General features: G+C 44.8%; 1 protein-coding gene across 1 annotated transcript in view; it reads right to left on the reverse strand.

Annotated features, from left to right (window-relative positions):
• The window catches only part of CCDC141 (coiled-coil domain containing 141), a 658578-nt gene that overhangs the window by 106487 nt on the left and 534152 nt on the right, over positions 1-17939 (reverse strand). Inside the window, exon 17 of the mRNA XM_086956207.1 lies at positions 11851-12000. Within this exon, the coding sequence (XP_086812333.1) occupies positions 11851-12000 (150 nt within the window). The remainder of the gene's footprint in view (positions 1-11850; positions 12001-17939) is intronic.

Genomic DNA, 17939 nt, shown 5'->3' on the forward strand with positions numbered 1-17939 from the left:
TTCTACGGGAGTCACTTGAAGAATTTTCTTAGCATTTGAAGGATATTGAACACAGCAGAACTTACTACGTTGACCTGTGATGTCATGTTGAGCTTGTCGTCCAGGATGAACTGCAGAGTTTTCGCATGGTTGGAGGGTGTCGGAGTGGGTTGCTGTACAGCTGGCCACCAGGTGGCATCTCAAAGGGAGTTCTTGTTTCCAAAGAACAGTACTTCAGTCTTAACAGAGTTCACTTTCAAGCTGTTTGCCCTCATACTTTCCACCATGAGGGTCATGCAGTTGGTGAAGTTGGTTATGGTGAGGGGCGTCTTGTCAGTCGAGGAGAGGGTGAGTTGGGTGTCCTCTGCATAGCAGATGATGGTGATGTCTTGGGATCTGATTATGTTGGCGAGTGGAGCCAGGTAGATGTTGAATAGGGTAGTACTTAGAGAAGAACCCTCGGGATGCTACATACCAGCTCCTTGGATTCGGTTGTAAAAGGTGCCAGTCTGACCCTTTGGGTTTTTGTTGTGAGGAAGGAGCAGATCAGTCGAGGGCTGGTCTTTGGATACTCTACTTGCGGAGTCCTCTGATGAGTGTGCTGTGGCACACTGTGCCTGTGGGGCAATCTGTCCCATTTTCCTTCCACTCCTTCCCGTCTTTCCACCACTAATCCCCACTGCAATAACTTCTTACAGGTGCTTACATGGTCATACACTCATACACACAATGCATCAGTGCTTTAATAAAAAAGATACATATCTGTAGACTTTAGACAGACATACCACACAGGTGAAATCAAGCCAGATGGAAACTGAATCGAATATAGGACTAGCATGTTTGTCTGCTGTCCTGGCTGTCATGGTGCTATATTAGGTAAATGAATGCACAGGATGTACTAGGGCTGTATTACATAAAGCACACAGGGGTCGCTACAGACCTGTGCTTCAGCTTTCCACACCTCAGGGCACTTTAATACACAAAAGGGACCTTTAACACTTGTGTGGCTGCCCCTCCTGTAAGACCCCATGCAAATGAGTGAATATTTACCTCTGCACTGTATTAGAGATATGAGCATATTGGCAAAGCAGCTGTTGAGAATAAGCCTGTTTGCCAAATTGAGGTGGTGCACAGTCAATGTGCCCTTGAGGGCAACCCTTGAAAGGGGATCCCATGGACCCCCCCAGACACCCCTCTGCCGGGTGCAATCACTCACTGCCCACCTGCCTGGAGATCTCTGACTCCATTTCAAAAGCAGGCTTGGTTCCCAAATATACAGCCAAAGGCTGACCGCTGCTCCAAGGAGGTGGCCTGCTTTTCTACAATGCGCTACCATCAGGTCAGGAGCAAGGATGCACTGTCCCAGTGTGTGCCCAGTTCTCCAATTTAAAGGTTTGGTACAGCACAAATGGACAGTTCGCTGTATATACAATGAGGGCCTTGGTCTGCATTGAGGCATATGTGCACAGCAGGCTCTCATTTATCAAAACATTTACTCATATCTGCACTGTGGACAGTGTCATAGTGAAAGACTGGATAACAGTTCAAACCACTGTGTCATCTTTCAGTGCAGTAGGACTGATCCAATTTTAAAGAAAAAGCCTGCATTTGCCCACACGTTTGTCAGTATGTGATTGTGGCCTCCTATGGGGTAGGGATTCTAGGGTGGGGTCGTGGAAACTTTCACAGATTCTTTTCAAAATGATTTGTCATTGGGCACATTCACTGTATACCACTGCCTAGGAACTACACAGTTGGTGTGCCTCTTGGCAGTCTATTTCTGCACCTGAAATGTATATGTGGTGCAAGCCCATTCCATCTTTCACATACGACCACCCCTGCATACAATTTAGGGAGCACCAATTTGATATTGCACAGGTACTACAAGGAACTAGCAAACATCTGCACATCTTTCTGTAATACGGAAGTATGCTGGGGCATAAAAAATGGATGTAAATGTCTATTGCTTCCATGGGACGTTTCCATAATCCAAACCCTGGGGTTCATATTCAGCCACACCCCATATATACAAGTCGCAATTCTCAAGGTTCAAAGAACTGGATATGTTGAAACTTGTAAAGGATTACTCTGATAGAGGAATACTCTTGATAGGTTTTAGTAAAACCAAACCCAGGGTAATACATTTTTGGACAGACAACCCCTTTTCCTCATGTGTATCTTGAGCACTGTACAGACAGTCACAGTGCAACTTCACCCTTGACTTTACGAGTTGGTCACACGCCTGCCTCCACATACAGTCTTACCACATTTGTGAATGTCGCCATAGGGGTGTTGAGAGTTAAGGAAATAAGAGGGTCAGTTAGAGATTGGTGGAATGGTACTTCCAACATAAAAAGTACATACACTTCTGTGCCAAACTTGTGCTTCCCCTATCCAGTTCAGATATGGAGAAATTGCTGGGTTTTCATCTTCAGCTGGCTGCACCATAATAAACTCTTGACCCAGCTTCCAACCACCAATGGAAGTCAGGTCATAGTAGTTTTCTCCCCACCCTATTTAGGAAGAGAAACCGTCACTTGTTTCCCGAGCTGGGGCCTGCCATCCGGGACACCACGGATTTAGTAGGTAAATTGCATTACGGCACCCATGCATAGAGAGAAAAATCCCTGCACATTGGGGTCATTGTTATTTTGTTCAGCATACACATACATGATCATGCTTCGGGGATTTACTCTTGAGCTTCAAATGTGGTGCCCACTCAGCAATGTATTAGTCCCTACAATGGAGTCCCTGGGATAGCAGCATCATTGAAGGCAATGTGATCTCTGCCAGGTAGGTGAATATGTTTGATGAACAGTCTTCTGCCAGGGTGGTGGAGACCTTATCCTCTGCTCACCTGGCTGGCATCCCACTGGACTTTAAATGAGACCCCAAGGGTCTCATTTATAGTTTGGTGAACAAGGTTAGCAAATTAAGAATGTGGTAGATGTCCCAATCAAGTGCATTATTGCCAATGGCAATATAAATAAGGTCTATGAGACAACTGCCATGTTTTAAATGAGTACCCTTTGTCACAGACGGGCAACTGGGCGAAAGGAAAGAGGAAGGGGCAAAGTCCAATAGAGGCACTACTTCGCACACGTCAGGCTGTGCACTGCACGTCACTAAGAATCAACCTATTCCCATTGATAATGACTTATGTAGGAGCTGCCTATACAAGCATCCTTCACAAGCTATTCCACAATGCACAGACAGGTACTGTGGCATTGCACCCCCAACAGGTGAGAACAGCATACTTTAACATGCGGCAGGCAACCGAGGGCTACGACTAAAGGGAAGAGCAACCCTGACAAAATTCACTTCAGTTTTCCCCTACTGTATATTTCCCCCACTGGGCCACTGTTTGAAAAGTCTCCCCCCAAATTATCTCAGGTAATAATTAGTGCTCTCTCTATCTTATGTACATTATATTTTTTCAGTATGCTTAGTGTTAGACTTGGCCCCATTGGCGTGGGTCTCCCTTCCATTTTTTCTGCTGTTGCCTCCTGTGTTTTTGCTGGTCAAGATACGTTGGGCACTTTGCCACTGCTGTTCAGTGCCAAAGTGCAAGTGCTCCCTTTGTAAAATGTTTTTATGGATTAGTGGTTCCATTATTGGCAATTTGATTTACTAGTCAGACCCCAGTACAGTGCACCAAGTGTGCCCAGGGCCTGTAAATCAAATGCTGCTGGTTGGCTTGAAGCACTGATTGCGCCACCCACAGAAGCAGCTTGTAAAATATGTATCGGGCCTGCCATTGCAGAGCCTTTGTGCAGTCTGGGACTGCCATGTCGACTTGGCAAGTACACACACTTGCCAGTGCCTACACCTTCCCTTTTCTACATATTATCCACCCTTAAGGTACGGTGCATTGTATGTGAAAGGTAGGACATGCCCTGATGTGTGTGGCATGTCCTGATAGTGAAATACTGCCAATTTTGTTTTTCACAATTGCAAGGCTGTCTGTTCCCATTGGCCAGAATGATGAGTTAGTTTATAACATTGTATAAACCTAACTGACCCTAGGAACAAGATAGGAAAATAAAGTTTAGTATGTCTGAACTCAGAATGTTAAGATGCATCTTTTAGTGAAGGTGATTTTTACATTCTGTGTTTGAAAATACCACTTTTAGAAAGTAGTTTTTTTTTTGCCAAACCATCCAGTGTGCCTCTGCTAGGTTTGTGTATTGCATGTCTGGCTTTTGGGTGACAGGGGGGCTGGAGAGAGCTGTGGCTCCAGAAGTCTGATGAGTCAGAGCTGGGCTGAATAGACCTGGGTTGCATTTGGAGTAGGGGGAGGAGATTTCCTTTTCACCAGAATGGGCCTGGTCTGTCTTCAACAATGCTGTCTCCCCCTCCTGCCAGGAAGCTGCACCAGTGAGGACAGAACTGGTTTTGGCTGGGTACAGACACTCTCTGCCTTCAGAGAACAAAGGATTTTGTGGTATAAATATTGGGGCCCAGAACTTTATATCACCTCTGGGAAATCAGGAGGAAACCGTTGCCAAGGAGTAGAGCCAGATAAGCTGAGAAGGAATAATGCCACTGTGCCTGTTTGCTGCCTGGGTTTGGCCTGCAGTGGCTGCTTGCTGCCAAGGAAAGGAGAAGAAGGACTTTGCTGTTTTGCATTGTCACCTGCTTGAAGAAAAGATCTCCAAGGGCTTGAAATTGAGCTTGCCTCCTGTTCTGAAGTGTCAGGAACCCAAAGACTTCACCCCTTCTGTCTGCCTGCATCTAGAAATGTTGTTTTTTCTACTACAGAAGGAAATTGCAACACCAACGCCGGCGAGCAACGCCATAATCTGCATCAAAGCTGTGAGTGCTGTTCTGACTTGCGAAGTAGACCCAACGATGGCCGCCATGCCACATAGATGCCAGCGAACGATGCCATAACCTGCCCGAAGCTGTAAGCGATGCTCCGACTTGCGACGTTGGCCTGACGCCTACTGCTGTGCCGCATGGACTTAGAAGCCGACTTCATCATCGCGGAGCCAATCCTCGACATGGGTGACTCCGAATCCATCGACATCGCAACATCGTAAGGAACAGTGGTTTTGGCGCCATCATGACGTCACCTCGTCGACGCAGTAAGAAATCGTCGCCTCACATCCCCTGCGTGCGCTGCAGTAAGGAACAGAGTCTACACCTTCCCTGGGGTCATAAGGAACCAAAGCTGTGCATTGCCAATGAAGCCGCACCTCCCTAATGCCGTGAGCCGTCTTTGTTTTTCATCGCTTTTCCAAGGTACTGTTCTTTGTGGGTCTGTTGACTCCGGGCCCGATGCCGCGCACCCCCAGTCGGCGCCGTACTTTGGGATTTCTTCTGACACGGCGTCGTAATAACTCCAAGTGGAGTTATTTGTTGCTATAGACTGTATTTGAGTGAATAACCGATTTTTAAGGATATTTTTGATACTATATTGTGGAGTTTTGTTGTTTGGTCTTATTTTACGATTAGATAAAGATTACTTATTTTTCTAAACTGGTGTAGTGTCCATTTGTAGTGTTTTCACTGTGTTACTGTTTGTGTTCACAAATGCTTTACACACTGCCTCTGAGATAAGCCTATCTGCTCATGCAAAGCTACCAAGGGGAGAGCAGGGGTTATTTTAGTAGTGTACCCCCCTTACCCTGACTAGAAGCAGGGGTCCCTATTTGGACAAATGTACCTAACTCTGCCAAATAGAGATCCCCGTTTCTAACACTGAGCATTAAAGCACTTCTTGTTTTTGTAACCTTAAGTACTGGTTGGACAGCAGTTTATTGGGTATTTGATGTTTATTCAGTGCAGCGTCTCTAACCCCACACCAACTCCCTAAGTATTCCTTGGGCTGCCTGCTTTTTCTACCCTGTGAGTCCAATGCTAAAAGGGTGCACTTGGTTAATAGTTTGGAATCCAATAGCATTGTTAAGCTGCTGGATAACAGTGTAAACTGCTCTGGATGACACAGTCTCAGCCCTGTGACCACTGATTGCCCGGGAAGAAACTGACACCTCACCTTATTATTGACTTCCATTCTTTTTTTGGCAAAAAGTCCTTTTTGAAGCCTAAGCTGTCAGCATTGATATATTTAGGGTTCCAAAAAAGTGATACAACATCAAAAATCCTAGTCATGACATTTTAATTCTTTCTCTTCACTTGCATTCCATTCACTTCCAGAGCCTTAGAAACGGATAGTGCTGCATGTGCAGTGGCATCAGGGGTATTTTGCACCCCAATTATCCCTGTTTTGTTGAACCAAACCAGGAGATGATGGCCCCTTTCTCTTTCTTGCATTTGGGACCATGGCGCCCGTGAACTGACCACGAGTAGCTAAAGCGGACTTCGAAAGCACACTATATGCACATTTGAGAACCAACGAAACCTCCGCCATCGGATCCCAGGCACTTCCAGGCCTATTCCAATGAGCTAACAGCTGTATGTAAACAAACCTCCGTTGTCAGCTCTGTCAGGGCTTCTAGATGACGAGCAGGGAGCAGCTGAACAAATCACACGTTACCAAACATTATCCAACCACACTGAAAATCTACCTAAAATATTCGCCAGGTGGATTGTAGGTTGTGGAAACTACAAAGTGGAAAGTTTAAGACAACTATAAGGTACATAGTTCTATAGTAAATAGAAAATAGAACGTAAATATTTCTATCTGACTATCACACACTGTGGGTAACCTCCTCTCTGCTTGATCGCCTTGAGAGACTGGCCGGTCTTTAGGATAGCATATTATGTTCACACAGGAGATGTTTAAATGATAGGGGCTGCCAGTCCATGAAATAAAATAGGTTGGGTGCAATATTACTGTAACGTTTGTAACAATTGTAAGGTAACTGGTGCTCATGTAAAGCGCTCTGATGCCTCTGGGTCTAGTTAGCGCTATATAAAACTCTGCACAAAAAAACAGTATGTATAGTTGAGGAGGGCTTAGTAAAAAATGGACAACATGGCCTCATTGGGAAAACAGCAAAACTCCCTCAGTAGAGCAGCTCCTCGAACATGTAATCTGCTATCATGTGAAAATGGAGGATTCTTGGATGTACTCACATATTTTAGACCATTTGCACCTTGAGTACCCTGGATGTGTGAAGTCAATTACAGATTGTCACTATGAGAAGGTGACTTTGTACGTGGTCAGAGATAGTTGCATTGACAGAAGCTTTCTTGGAGGCTTCTAATCTTATGAGTGTGTTACTAATGCAGGCAAAGAACACATCAGCTTTACCTGATGCCTACTTGAGGCTGCTCTATATGGCATTATGGCTCTACCAAAGGAAAGACCTCCGGCTCCCCCTCTCTCACCCATTGTTTGAGTTAGATTACATTTTCATTGTTCAGTGCTATAGCTGAAGGAAGGCGAGAGACCACTTCCTGTATACACTGCTGTACGAATATGCACATGCAATGTTACTGAACAGAGGTTATATTGTTACGCCCATGTACACATCACTGCTGCAAAACTAAACGCTTTGTCACATGCCATTGAATGAAGTTGCCTTTGGTTGTATTCAAGATGACAGGGAAGTAACCTGTCACAACCCTTCGCAGGTGCTGCCCACCCACTGACACACTTATTTTTCTGTCAGCAATTTTTTTGTAACACTTTATAACTTCTCAGTCTATGCTACAGGAAAAACAAATGATAAATAGCCATACATGTTGCATCTTTAAGCATATCTTGGCTCCTAATGACACATGAATCATATTTCGTTCTGAATCAAAAAGCTTTGTCTTCGTTACAAAATTGCATCCGGAGGATATCAGGAATACACATCATTGACCCTTTGCTTCCAAAGTGTTATCAGATGAAGAGAACTGTCAGCAAATGTCTTAATCAAATAACCTCTACTATGCACCTCCAGTACCTCCCTGCACATTCACACATGGAGCCATCACACAAACTGGCAACCTCTATATTCTTTGTTTATGGTCTTTGTTAGATCTGTCAGCCCTAGGGTGATCTCCCCCCAAACATTTTGCCTTATTCCTTCATTTTTGCTGATCTGGTTTTTGTTGCCCTTAGGAATCTGTGCACTTCCCGTTAACCAGTGCTAAAGTGCGTGTGCTTCCTCCTTAAAAACATGGTAATACATTGGCTTCTCCCCAATTTCCATATTTAATTTACCTATAAGTTTCTAAGTGTTACTGCATATACCATAGCCTTGTAAATTAAATGCTACTAGTGGGCCTGTAGCACTTCTTGTGCACCCACTTAAGTAGCCTTGCAAACCCGTCCTAGGCCTGCCATTGTAACCTGTGTGAGAAGTTTTAAACTGCCATTTCGACCTCCCGAAATAATCGTTTAGTCAGCCCCAAACCTTCCTTCAGTGGCGGCTCCTCCGCTATGGCGGAGGAGCGTTGCCCCACTACTTTTAAGCAGCACAAAGTAGAAACATAAAATGATAATAATTATTTTGTGCTTGTGTTGCACTGCGGGTGGCTGGGGCTGCTTTGCTCTTGAAGCAGGGCATGGGGGGAATTGTTTGCCCACTACTAAGTGCACATGACTGTTTGACTAGCACTCTCGGGCCGCCCAAAACAGTCATGCAGGCTGCATTACTGCCTGCATGTAGAACATACCCAGGCCCCCATTCCCTGCCTGAGCATCGAACCAGTACATTCAGACCAATCACAACACTGCATTGCAGAGTTGCGATTGGTATGGGGAGCCTGGGTGCATACCAATCACAATGCTGCATTGCAGCGTTGTGTTTGATCAGTGGGGCCTGCATGTGCTTCCTATTCCTCGAGTTCGACGAGGAGAACTGGAGCAGAGACGCAGGACTCGGCGGCAAGTTAAGTTTATATATTTATTTTGTATTGAATTTTTTATATTGCGCACTTTCTCGCGATCCCCCTATGAGCGTACCGCACCCACCATGCCAGCTGCCACTACCTTCCTTTTTAATACATAAAGTCACCACTAGGGTAGGCCCTAAGCAGCCCAAAGGGCATGGTGCAATGCCCTGAAAAAGTTAGACATGTAATTTTAATTTTGACATGTCCTGATAATGAAAAACTCAAATTCGTCCTTCACTATTGAAAGACCTACCTCTCTTATAGGATATCATTGGAGTTACCTTATTACATTTATTAAGTGGTAACTTCCAAATGGGAACAGGTAAACAGTTCATGTTTGGCGACATTGTAACTGTAATGAAAACCCTCTTTCATGGTGAGGATTTTTGGTTACAATTTTTAAATTGTCACATTTAGAAAGTTGGCATTTTCTTTCCTTAGCTGTTTAGTGCCTGCAGTCTGTTTATGAATCACATGACTGGATGCAACTGGCATTTGGTCTTTGTGCATTCCTCCTAGACAGCTATACACATAGAGAGCTTAGCTGTGCCTAGATGCGCCATCATTGGCAGGATGGAAGGGCATAGTTAAGCACAGCCCCTATTACACCTTAGTAGGCTGTGTCCTGCCTTCACATAAATGATTGCATACCCCCTATATTTAGTCTGGAGCTGAGGCAGGGGAGGTAGGAAACCTTTAAATTTCAAAGGGAACTCCCTTGAAGCGTTTCCCACTTCAAAGGAGGCACCAGGCATACATATGAGACACTAACTCTTTAGTACACTTCTAGATCTGTGGAAATGCTCTGCCACCAAGGACTGTTGTGCTGCTGAAAGGACTGCCACTCTGCTGGACTTCTGCCTTAAAGGATGGCTGCATGTTGTGCTGATCTTCTGTCTGCTGACCTTTTGTCTGGGTGTGAAGGATTGTACCTGAAACCTGTACCCAGGACCACCACACTCTCAACTAATAGCCGCTGCGAGGATTCTTCCAGCAGAAGGACTCCACATTGACCTTGCAGGCGGCATCAGAACTTCTGTTGCTGGAATCATCCCTGATGCCCTGGCAACACCCACGTCTTGTTGACGGCAGCCTTGACGATGATGGTCGACCTTGCATCGCAAGCCCCTGAGTCTCTTTGGAAACAGCCTGTTCACGACTCATCCTCAAAGCAGGACTTTGCATCGTAGGCTTCCTTTTTCGACGGCCTCCTCGAAGACGACATGTGTCCTCTCATCACACCCTCGCAGCTCACCGTAACCAATGCATCAACTCAGCTGTGTGACTCAACATCGACACAGGACCTCGCAACGCACTGCAACAAGGATTTATAGTACTCTGCTCAGGGGGGCTAACTGTGTTCCTGTAGCCGGCCCGGGTTCCACCACGGTCGGCCTGAACTTGTGACTTTGACCTCGTCCGGCACAACCAGATATCAACAGTTGGTGCTTTGTGCTTTTTGATGCTATTTTCACTTAAATCTTTAAAATGGCATATCTCTGGTACAACTGATTGAATTTTAGCAACTTTGGTTGTGTTATATTTTTAATAGAAATTACTCTATTTTTCTAATCTGGTGTGCGAACCCTTTTGTGGTGTGTTTTCACTGTGTTACTGTTTGAAGTGTTGCACAAACACTTTCCACATTGCCTTTGAGTTAAGCCTGACTGCTTTGTGCCAAGCTACCACAGGTTTGAGTCTGAGTTGCCTGTAACGTCACCCAGAGAAGAAATGAGGCTACTGCTTGAGTAGGGTTTCACCCCCTCAACCAGTAACCCAATTTCTTACTATCTTCTTTTGTGGTCGTTTTTTAATTTGAATTTCCAAGACATTCGGGTGGCCAACTCACGCTTACCTATTCCTGACACTGATCAGTCAAATGCAGAGCAATGCTGAACTATGACAAGAAATATTCAGTGTGCAAAATGTTTGGTGTTGCTAGAAGCTCGGCATTTTTTTCACTGGCTGCTACCAGGTGTTTCTCAAGCATGAAAACCTCCATTTACCACAATGAAAATATGTAGGCGCGGCTAGCACGGGTAAGAGCGTTGAGGCGGGATGGGGAGGGAAGTCGACAGACGACGGGATAGGTAAAATTTAATTAAAAAATTAATAAAACCACTTACCAAGCGCTTGCCGCTTCACTGAGGTGGTGATGCGCGAGCGAAAGGTAAGCGTTTTTATTTATTTTTTACAGTGAATTTTACCTATGCCATTGTCTGTTGACTTTATCCTCCCCCTCACCCTCCCACGCTACCCTGCCCCAGCCCTGCCTCACCACTCTAACCTGTGATGGCCGGGCCAGAAAATATGCTCTGCCTTTTGAAGCCTTTGTAACTTTCCTAATGCAGGAATATTCAGCAATGTAAAACTTGCACAAATTGGGAAAATTCGGGAGGTCCCTTCCATGATCAAACACTGGTTAAATCAGCATCCCTAAGGGGATATTCCCACATTTGCTCCTCAGTTTTTGGCTTGTTCAGCAAAGTTGTATGCCATTTTAAACCAGGACATGTATTTCTTGTCTGCAGGCGCATTTTTCACTGGGTTCAGTACAGTTTGCAAGGATTGCACGTTCTCAGATCTGTAAATTTGCACAGCGCGTGGCACAATTTCGACCACTGCATATTTTTAAATAAAATCATCACTAATAACTCATTCAAAGGTCAGGCGGCAGCGCACACAGTCTATTGATAAAAAAAACCGCTGGTAAGTACTAAAACAATAGATATTTTTTGCAGGTGAGATCATTTTACCCTCAAAGCTATCGGTGGAATCCCGGGCTGTCGCACTTAAGGCGCCTTGTATCAAGCTGCCCAGCAGCCTCCGACCTCGCAGCTGTTCTGCTGCCAAACTCAAAGCCGCCTGAAACCAGATCAATGTCAACAACCAGCAAGACTTGGATATCCGCGCGCACTCAGGCCAGCGAGACGCATGCCAGCGACATTTAACACCAGGACACAATGCCTACAGTGGCCTAAAGTGTCGCGCGACATGTAAAAGAAACATTTACCATTCAAATGAGCAGTATGTACTAGGGACTACAACTGTTGAGCCTTAGAAACATCCAAGGCATACCTCGTTTACTTCTTCCTTCACTGTGCAGAAGCGGAGGTTTCTCGACAGCTCCTCCTCGCACGTGGCTGCCTGGGACGTCCACTTATTGCAGTCGTGTTCCAGCACGTCCAGCTGCTGATGTAAGTCCTTCAAAGGCACACTGAAGTTTTTCTAGAAGACAAAAAGACATTTCGAGCAAACGCATCAGAGTTTAATACGCCAAAGTCAAATTTGAAACGCCTGAGCACAAAACTTTATTAAAAGATCTGCATTTGATGTAAGGCGTACAATGTGGTATGTTGTGTTTTACATAAATAGATACCTTACGCAGCATCCACGATAGAATACTTGCCGAGCATTAAACATAATATAGATAGTGCAACTCAGAAGGCTAGACAGGCTCTGGTGACACCCATGACCTTTGCGGAAACTATTCTGAGGTCATCAATTTTGGGAGAGGTCTGCATGCTGAGCCTGCTCGCAGCTGACGACTACCCTCGCCCCATTTTCATCCCTGACTCACACTTCACCCCAATCCCTTTACCACCTGCTATTCTATCCTCGTGTTTGCCTCCCCCCACGCCCTTACCCCTCCCACTCCCGAATCTGTTCTCTTAATCGGTCCTCTTCTCTAAGTGTTAAATTCCCTCACCTCTGTTCGTTGTACATGCCTTGCTTACTACAACTCATTGTTTGGTAAAACCTGATTTCTTGCTCTTTCTGTCCTCTCATGTTCTGTTCATCTGGTCTTTTCGGTTCTAACTGTGTGTCTACACAACTCCATTTCTCAACTTCCCTCCTGTCTCTGTCTTTCTGTTTCCCGTCTCATTTATCTGTGAATGTGTTCTAGTTCTCTAATTCTTCCCTTTGGAGTTTTTCCTATCCTTCTACCTCCATGTCAGCTTCACACGCTCTCTTAAAAGCTCTGCCTTTCTTTACATCTAACAATACCACCCTGATTAAATTGTTCCTTACATAAACAACCCTCTGGTTGTCTCATTCTCCATAAACTGGCAGTAGCAACCAAAAGATACAGGCCTATGCAGGATGCCACCAGCATAGCCACTCATTCTCACACACCAGCCTGGGATCTGGAGGCAGAAGGTCACTAGTGTATCTGCCACTCACCAGCACTTGCCTGGGTGGTATGGAAGAGCCGTGAGGCGGTAGAGGCTCCATTGGGGTGGTAATGCAATTATGGACTATTGTGTGGTACTGTGACGTGGAAGTGTCGTGGTACAAGATATAGCTTTGTTGCTGGGTGGTATCTCAGTGCAGGGGTGAATGTGTAGTGATGTGAGAGAGAAGAAAAGTCCTGGGGCAGGGTAAAGAAGTGCTTGGGTTTGATAGTGCTCTGTAGGGTTGTTGTGGAAGCTGGTAGTGCAGAAGAAGATGTCTGCAACTGTGAGGTAGCAGTGCTGTAATCGGATACTTAGGGAGTGATACATTGGTGGGGGGATATTGTAGAAGTGTGGGAAAGTAATCCAATGCTGGTGAATGGTAGCTTTGTGCTGTGAAGTTCTAGAACAACATGCCCATAAGCGCATTAGGGCGCCTTCGACCTAATTTTTTCGTCACTTTGAGGGTGTTTGGTGTTGACTCTGCTATATAGACAGGAAAAGAACACAAAGATAGAAAAAGATGGGACAGCGCTCCATGTTTGGCCAATCCCACATGCATAATTTGTATGGGTGGGAGCACTGATGAACAGTGCTTTGTTGAAGTGGTGCGGGCTAAAACCGCGGCTACTGTTCTTCAGTAGAGCGCTGTACGTCAGCACTCAAAAGCCAGTACCATGCCCTGCGTTACACCGACTGTGTGATAGACAGCAGATTGTTCAATCAGGCAAATCGCTTGCAACTGTGCTGCTAGCATCATGGAGGACCTTCTATATTGAGTTCTATTCCTCTGGTGTATCAGTGTCACCGGCTGGGTTGAATAAGGAAGTGTAGCAGACATTAAACTACAGATTTTAGTGCATAAGCAACTGTGTAACGCTCTTGCATGAAGGAGGATACAGTTGCCTATGAGGTCGTATGTAGGTAATTAATAGAATTTCTCAAACAAATATATACAGTCATACCCACTGATCCTCCTTATGCAATGCGACAAAACCATACGGAATCTTTGTCTACCCAGGTTAAAGATGCAATGCCATTGGTTCAAATACTGGCTGGAATGAAGAGGACTTGAAATGAGAGACATAAGTTGAGAAATATGTATCCTACAGCACTGCGAGAGAGAGTTGAATCCTGCTGCGGTGGTTGTATGCGTGTATGCATGTGTGTGCAAGTATGTACCCATTGGTTTATGAAGGAGAGCATGGTTAAATTTTGTATGATTTGATATTGCTAATCCAGATATAATGGTGGCGATTCTTGTGTGTAGAAGTGTGTGTATGCGAGTGCATGATTTTACTATGTATAATTGTATAATGTTAACGCACGTATAATGGTAGCAATTCTCGGCATATCAGAGGCGACCATGTCATGATGGTGCCCAACCTTGGGCAAAGACTGACACTGGCATAATGGTGGTAACTCTGTATATTATGGGCGTCCATGGCATAACAGCTTCTATCTATTGCTCTGCTGACCCTAGTACCATGGTGGTAATTCTTGGCATAAACAAACAAATTGATCTTTTGTGGACAACATTATTGCATTTCCAAATAGATATCCAAAGCAGATATTTGCATGATAACCACCTCTGCTTTCTGAAACTCTTGCCTGTTAGTAAGATTGAAATACTACATCTGCTGCCAAAACTTGTATGGTCTCTGTAACCTGAAGCAATAACACTACTGCATGAGCCTGTAAAAGATATATAGGTCTTCTATGCACCCCCTGAGACAACAAAAGTGTTATTTTTTTCTTTTTAATTTTCCATGCTACACCTTCCCAGGAGATTTTCGGTTATAACATACAATTGAGAAACGACTTGGAAGGGGCAGGAAAGAAAACGGAAAAGTAGAGACATGTAGGAGAGTTGATGATAAATACTATGAATAATGCTTGGCCACGTGAAATTGCATTTTTTAACTGCCTGTGTCACCTCGCCCTTAGGACCTCTTTAGGGAAATTGTACTGAAAAGTGCCCAATTTTGCCACCATTTTTCACACTCGTTTTGGGATGAGTGAGCCTTTAACGCCACTGGGGAGGGGATAGGCTTACTCGGCACACTGTGAAGTCCTGGAATGTGTCATTGGTGTCCTCTCAAAAACAATGACCTTTTTGCATATTTATTTGTAAATACGTCCTTAAAAATGTGACATTGGGACACAATATTAAACATGTTTGTGTGGAAGAGTCTCTGAGGCACCCTGGAAGAAACTGATCTACTTCCTCTCTGCATTTTGGAAACAGAATTTGTTTTACTGCTTTTAAAGTTCAGCACCGGCCACTGGTGAAGTGGCAGCACATTTGTGGTGCGGTGGGTGGAATTAGTGTGGTGATAGGTGTGGCTTGATGCTGATGGTTTTGCGGTACTATGGGATGGTAAACCTGTACTTGGGAACAAGTGATGCAAGGACTGAAAATGCAATGTTGCTGTGGTAACGTGATGATAGAGTGTTGGTGTAGTAGTGTGTTGTTGAGTTTCTCTACGCAATACAAAGATCTACTATATGGTGAGGATGGGAGTGTCGTGCCTAGGTAGCCGTGTGTGGGGTGGAAGTGGGTTAAGGAAGTGATACAATGGTGCAGTAAGGCGCTAGTGTAATGGTATGGGGTGGTAGTGCTAATGTGGTGGTTGGGGTGGTAATGCAGTTATGTTGGTTGATCATTCACTGCTGAGAGGTGACATTACTGTGAAATAGTGGTGATATTTCTGTGGTAGGGTGTTAATGTAGGGGTAGAGGTGGTGGTGTTTTTTACTTTGGTGTTGTGTGCTGGTAAGCATGGGATAGAGGTTTTTGAGTGGCCAGTCTGAGGTTGTTTGAGGTAGTGTTTGTGGCAGTGTGGGTTTTTAGGGAGTTTGTTTTGTAATGCAGAAGTAGTGCAGTGTAGTGGTGTAGGTAGGTAGTGCAGATGTATGGGATAATACAATCTCGCGGGAGTATGTGGTGATGTGGGTTTTAGAACAGCTCTGATTTGATAGTGTGATAGCTTGTGGCATGGTAGGGAGGGAGTACAGAACTCAGGACTGTACAATTAAGTGGAATAGCATGGGTGATGTTGCAGTGGGGACTCTGTGCTAACCTTTTGAAAAGTACTTTTCAGAAACCTACCTTGACAAACCCAAATTAACAACCTATCAAATTGACACCGAGCATTGACAAAGTCAACAGGTGTGGTCTTGGCATTCTGTGTGATTGTTTATTTTTTATTGCAAGCCTATACCCCTGAAAGGAAAAAATAAATAAAATAAAACTGCAACTTGAGGTGAAAGCGAGGTAAGCCTGTGACCTCCACGCAGAGGGCTATATTTTTTGTAATTCCAAGAGTTTTCGAGTTTTACGTGTTCATGGGTAACAGCTATCTATCATACGCTTCTCCAACACTAGCTAAGCAATGCCACACACTCTCACAATCGAAACACAGCCCCTAGAAACAACATATTGATGTTGCACTACAATTTTGCACCTACCAAAGATGCCATATATCTATGGTGGGAGGAATCTAAAGGTTGCTATAGAATAAAATCCGTGTGCCTTAATTTGCTCCGATTAAGGGAATCACCAAACTGTATTCTGTATTTTCAGCAATGAAGGACTCGGAGCATACAAATCCCAGTGTACAAGCAGTGCTTTATTTGTAAAAGATTAAGTGGTGGGATTCATATGTTTCTCAGAAGCCTGCCAGCACTGCTGTCAAATGTCGGGGCTGCCGAAACCCAAGGTTTTGTGGTCTTGATTTCACCTCATGCTTCTTTCACCCTCCAATATAGTATCACTACCCATGTCTCACTCTTATAGATTGCTTCTCATTCCTGCTTTCTCCCATTGACGCTGTTTTCCTGTTGCTCTCTTTCTTTCCTCCTTGCTGCCTTTATCTCTCTCCAGCTCTAGGTTAAAGGGTGCTGATTAAAAATAAGTTCCAAGCCCAAAAAATGAGTGCAGCGGATCACATCTGCAACAACTGGCTAAATTAAGGAGTGAGGGAGTTCTTAAGATATAATATTTTCATAAATAGTACAAGGATCCAGTTTATATTAAAAATACATACCTCAGGTATGATTAATACATGAATAAACAAATTACTGGATGGTCAGGGATACCATGGCCCCATTATGGGGAACAGCCATCACTACGCGGATTTTACTCCGCGTACCATTACGCAGAGTAAAATCCACGTAATTACCATCGCCAGCGTTACAACGCAGGCGATGTAACTATGCATAGCCATTCCTACGCGCACCATTACATCGCTTGCGCTTTTACAACGCATGCGATGTAATGGCTATCCACATCATTGTGAGGAAACTGAGGTTGTTTCCTCACAACGACGTGCACCGCCCCTGGAAGCAGGAAGCAGGAGCCGGGAGCAGAGACGACGACGCTGGAACCACGAGGAAAGAGGTAAGGCTGATTGTGGGTGGGGTAGTGGTTTATGGTAGTGTTGTAGTATTTTAGGGTAAGGGGTAGTGTTGTAGTGTCTTAGGTTTTAGGGTAGTGTAGGGGTGGGAGTAGTGGTTTAGGGTTAGGGGTAGTGTAGGGGTGGGAGTAGTGTGGGTAGGGGTTTAGGATAGGGTAGTGTTGTAGTGTTTTAGGATTAGGCGTAGTTAAGGGGTGGGAGTAGTGTGGGTAGTTTTGTAGGGTTTAGGGTAGTGTAGGGTTGGGAGTAATGTGGGTAGTGGTTTAGGGTAGGGTAGTGTTGTAGTGTTTTAGGGTTAGGGGTAGTGTAGGGGTGTGGGAGGTGTTGTAGTGTCTTAGGTTTTAGGGTAGTGTAGAGGTGGGAGTAGTGTGGACAGTGGTTTAGGGTAGGGTAGTGTTGTAGTGTTTTAGGGTTAGGGGTAGTGTAGGGGTGGGGGTAGTGTTGTAGTGTTGTACGGTTTAGGATAGTGTAGGGGGGGAGTAGTGTGGGTAGTGGTTTAGGGTAGGATAGTGTCATAGTGTTTTTGGGGTGGGGTAGTTTAGGGGTGGGAGTACTGTGGGTAGTGTTGTAGTGTC

Source organism: Lissotriton vulgaris, chromosome 2_1 (assembly GCF_964263255.1).
Source record: "Lissotriton vulgaris chromosome 2_1, aLisVul1.2, whole genome shotgun sequence".
Classification (NCBI taxonomy): domain Eukaryota; kingdom Metazoa; phylum Chordata; class Amphibia; order Caudata; family Salamandridae; genus Lissotriton; species Lissotriton vulgaris.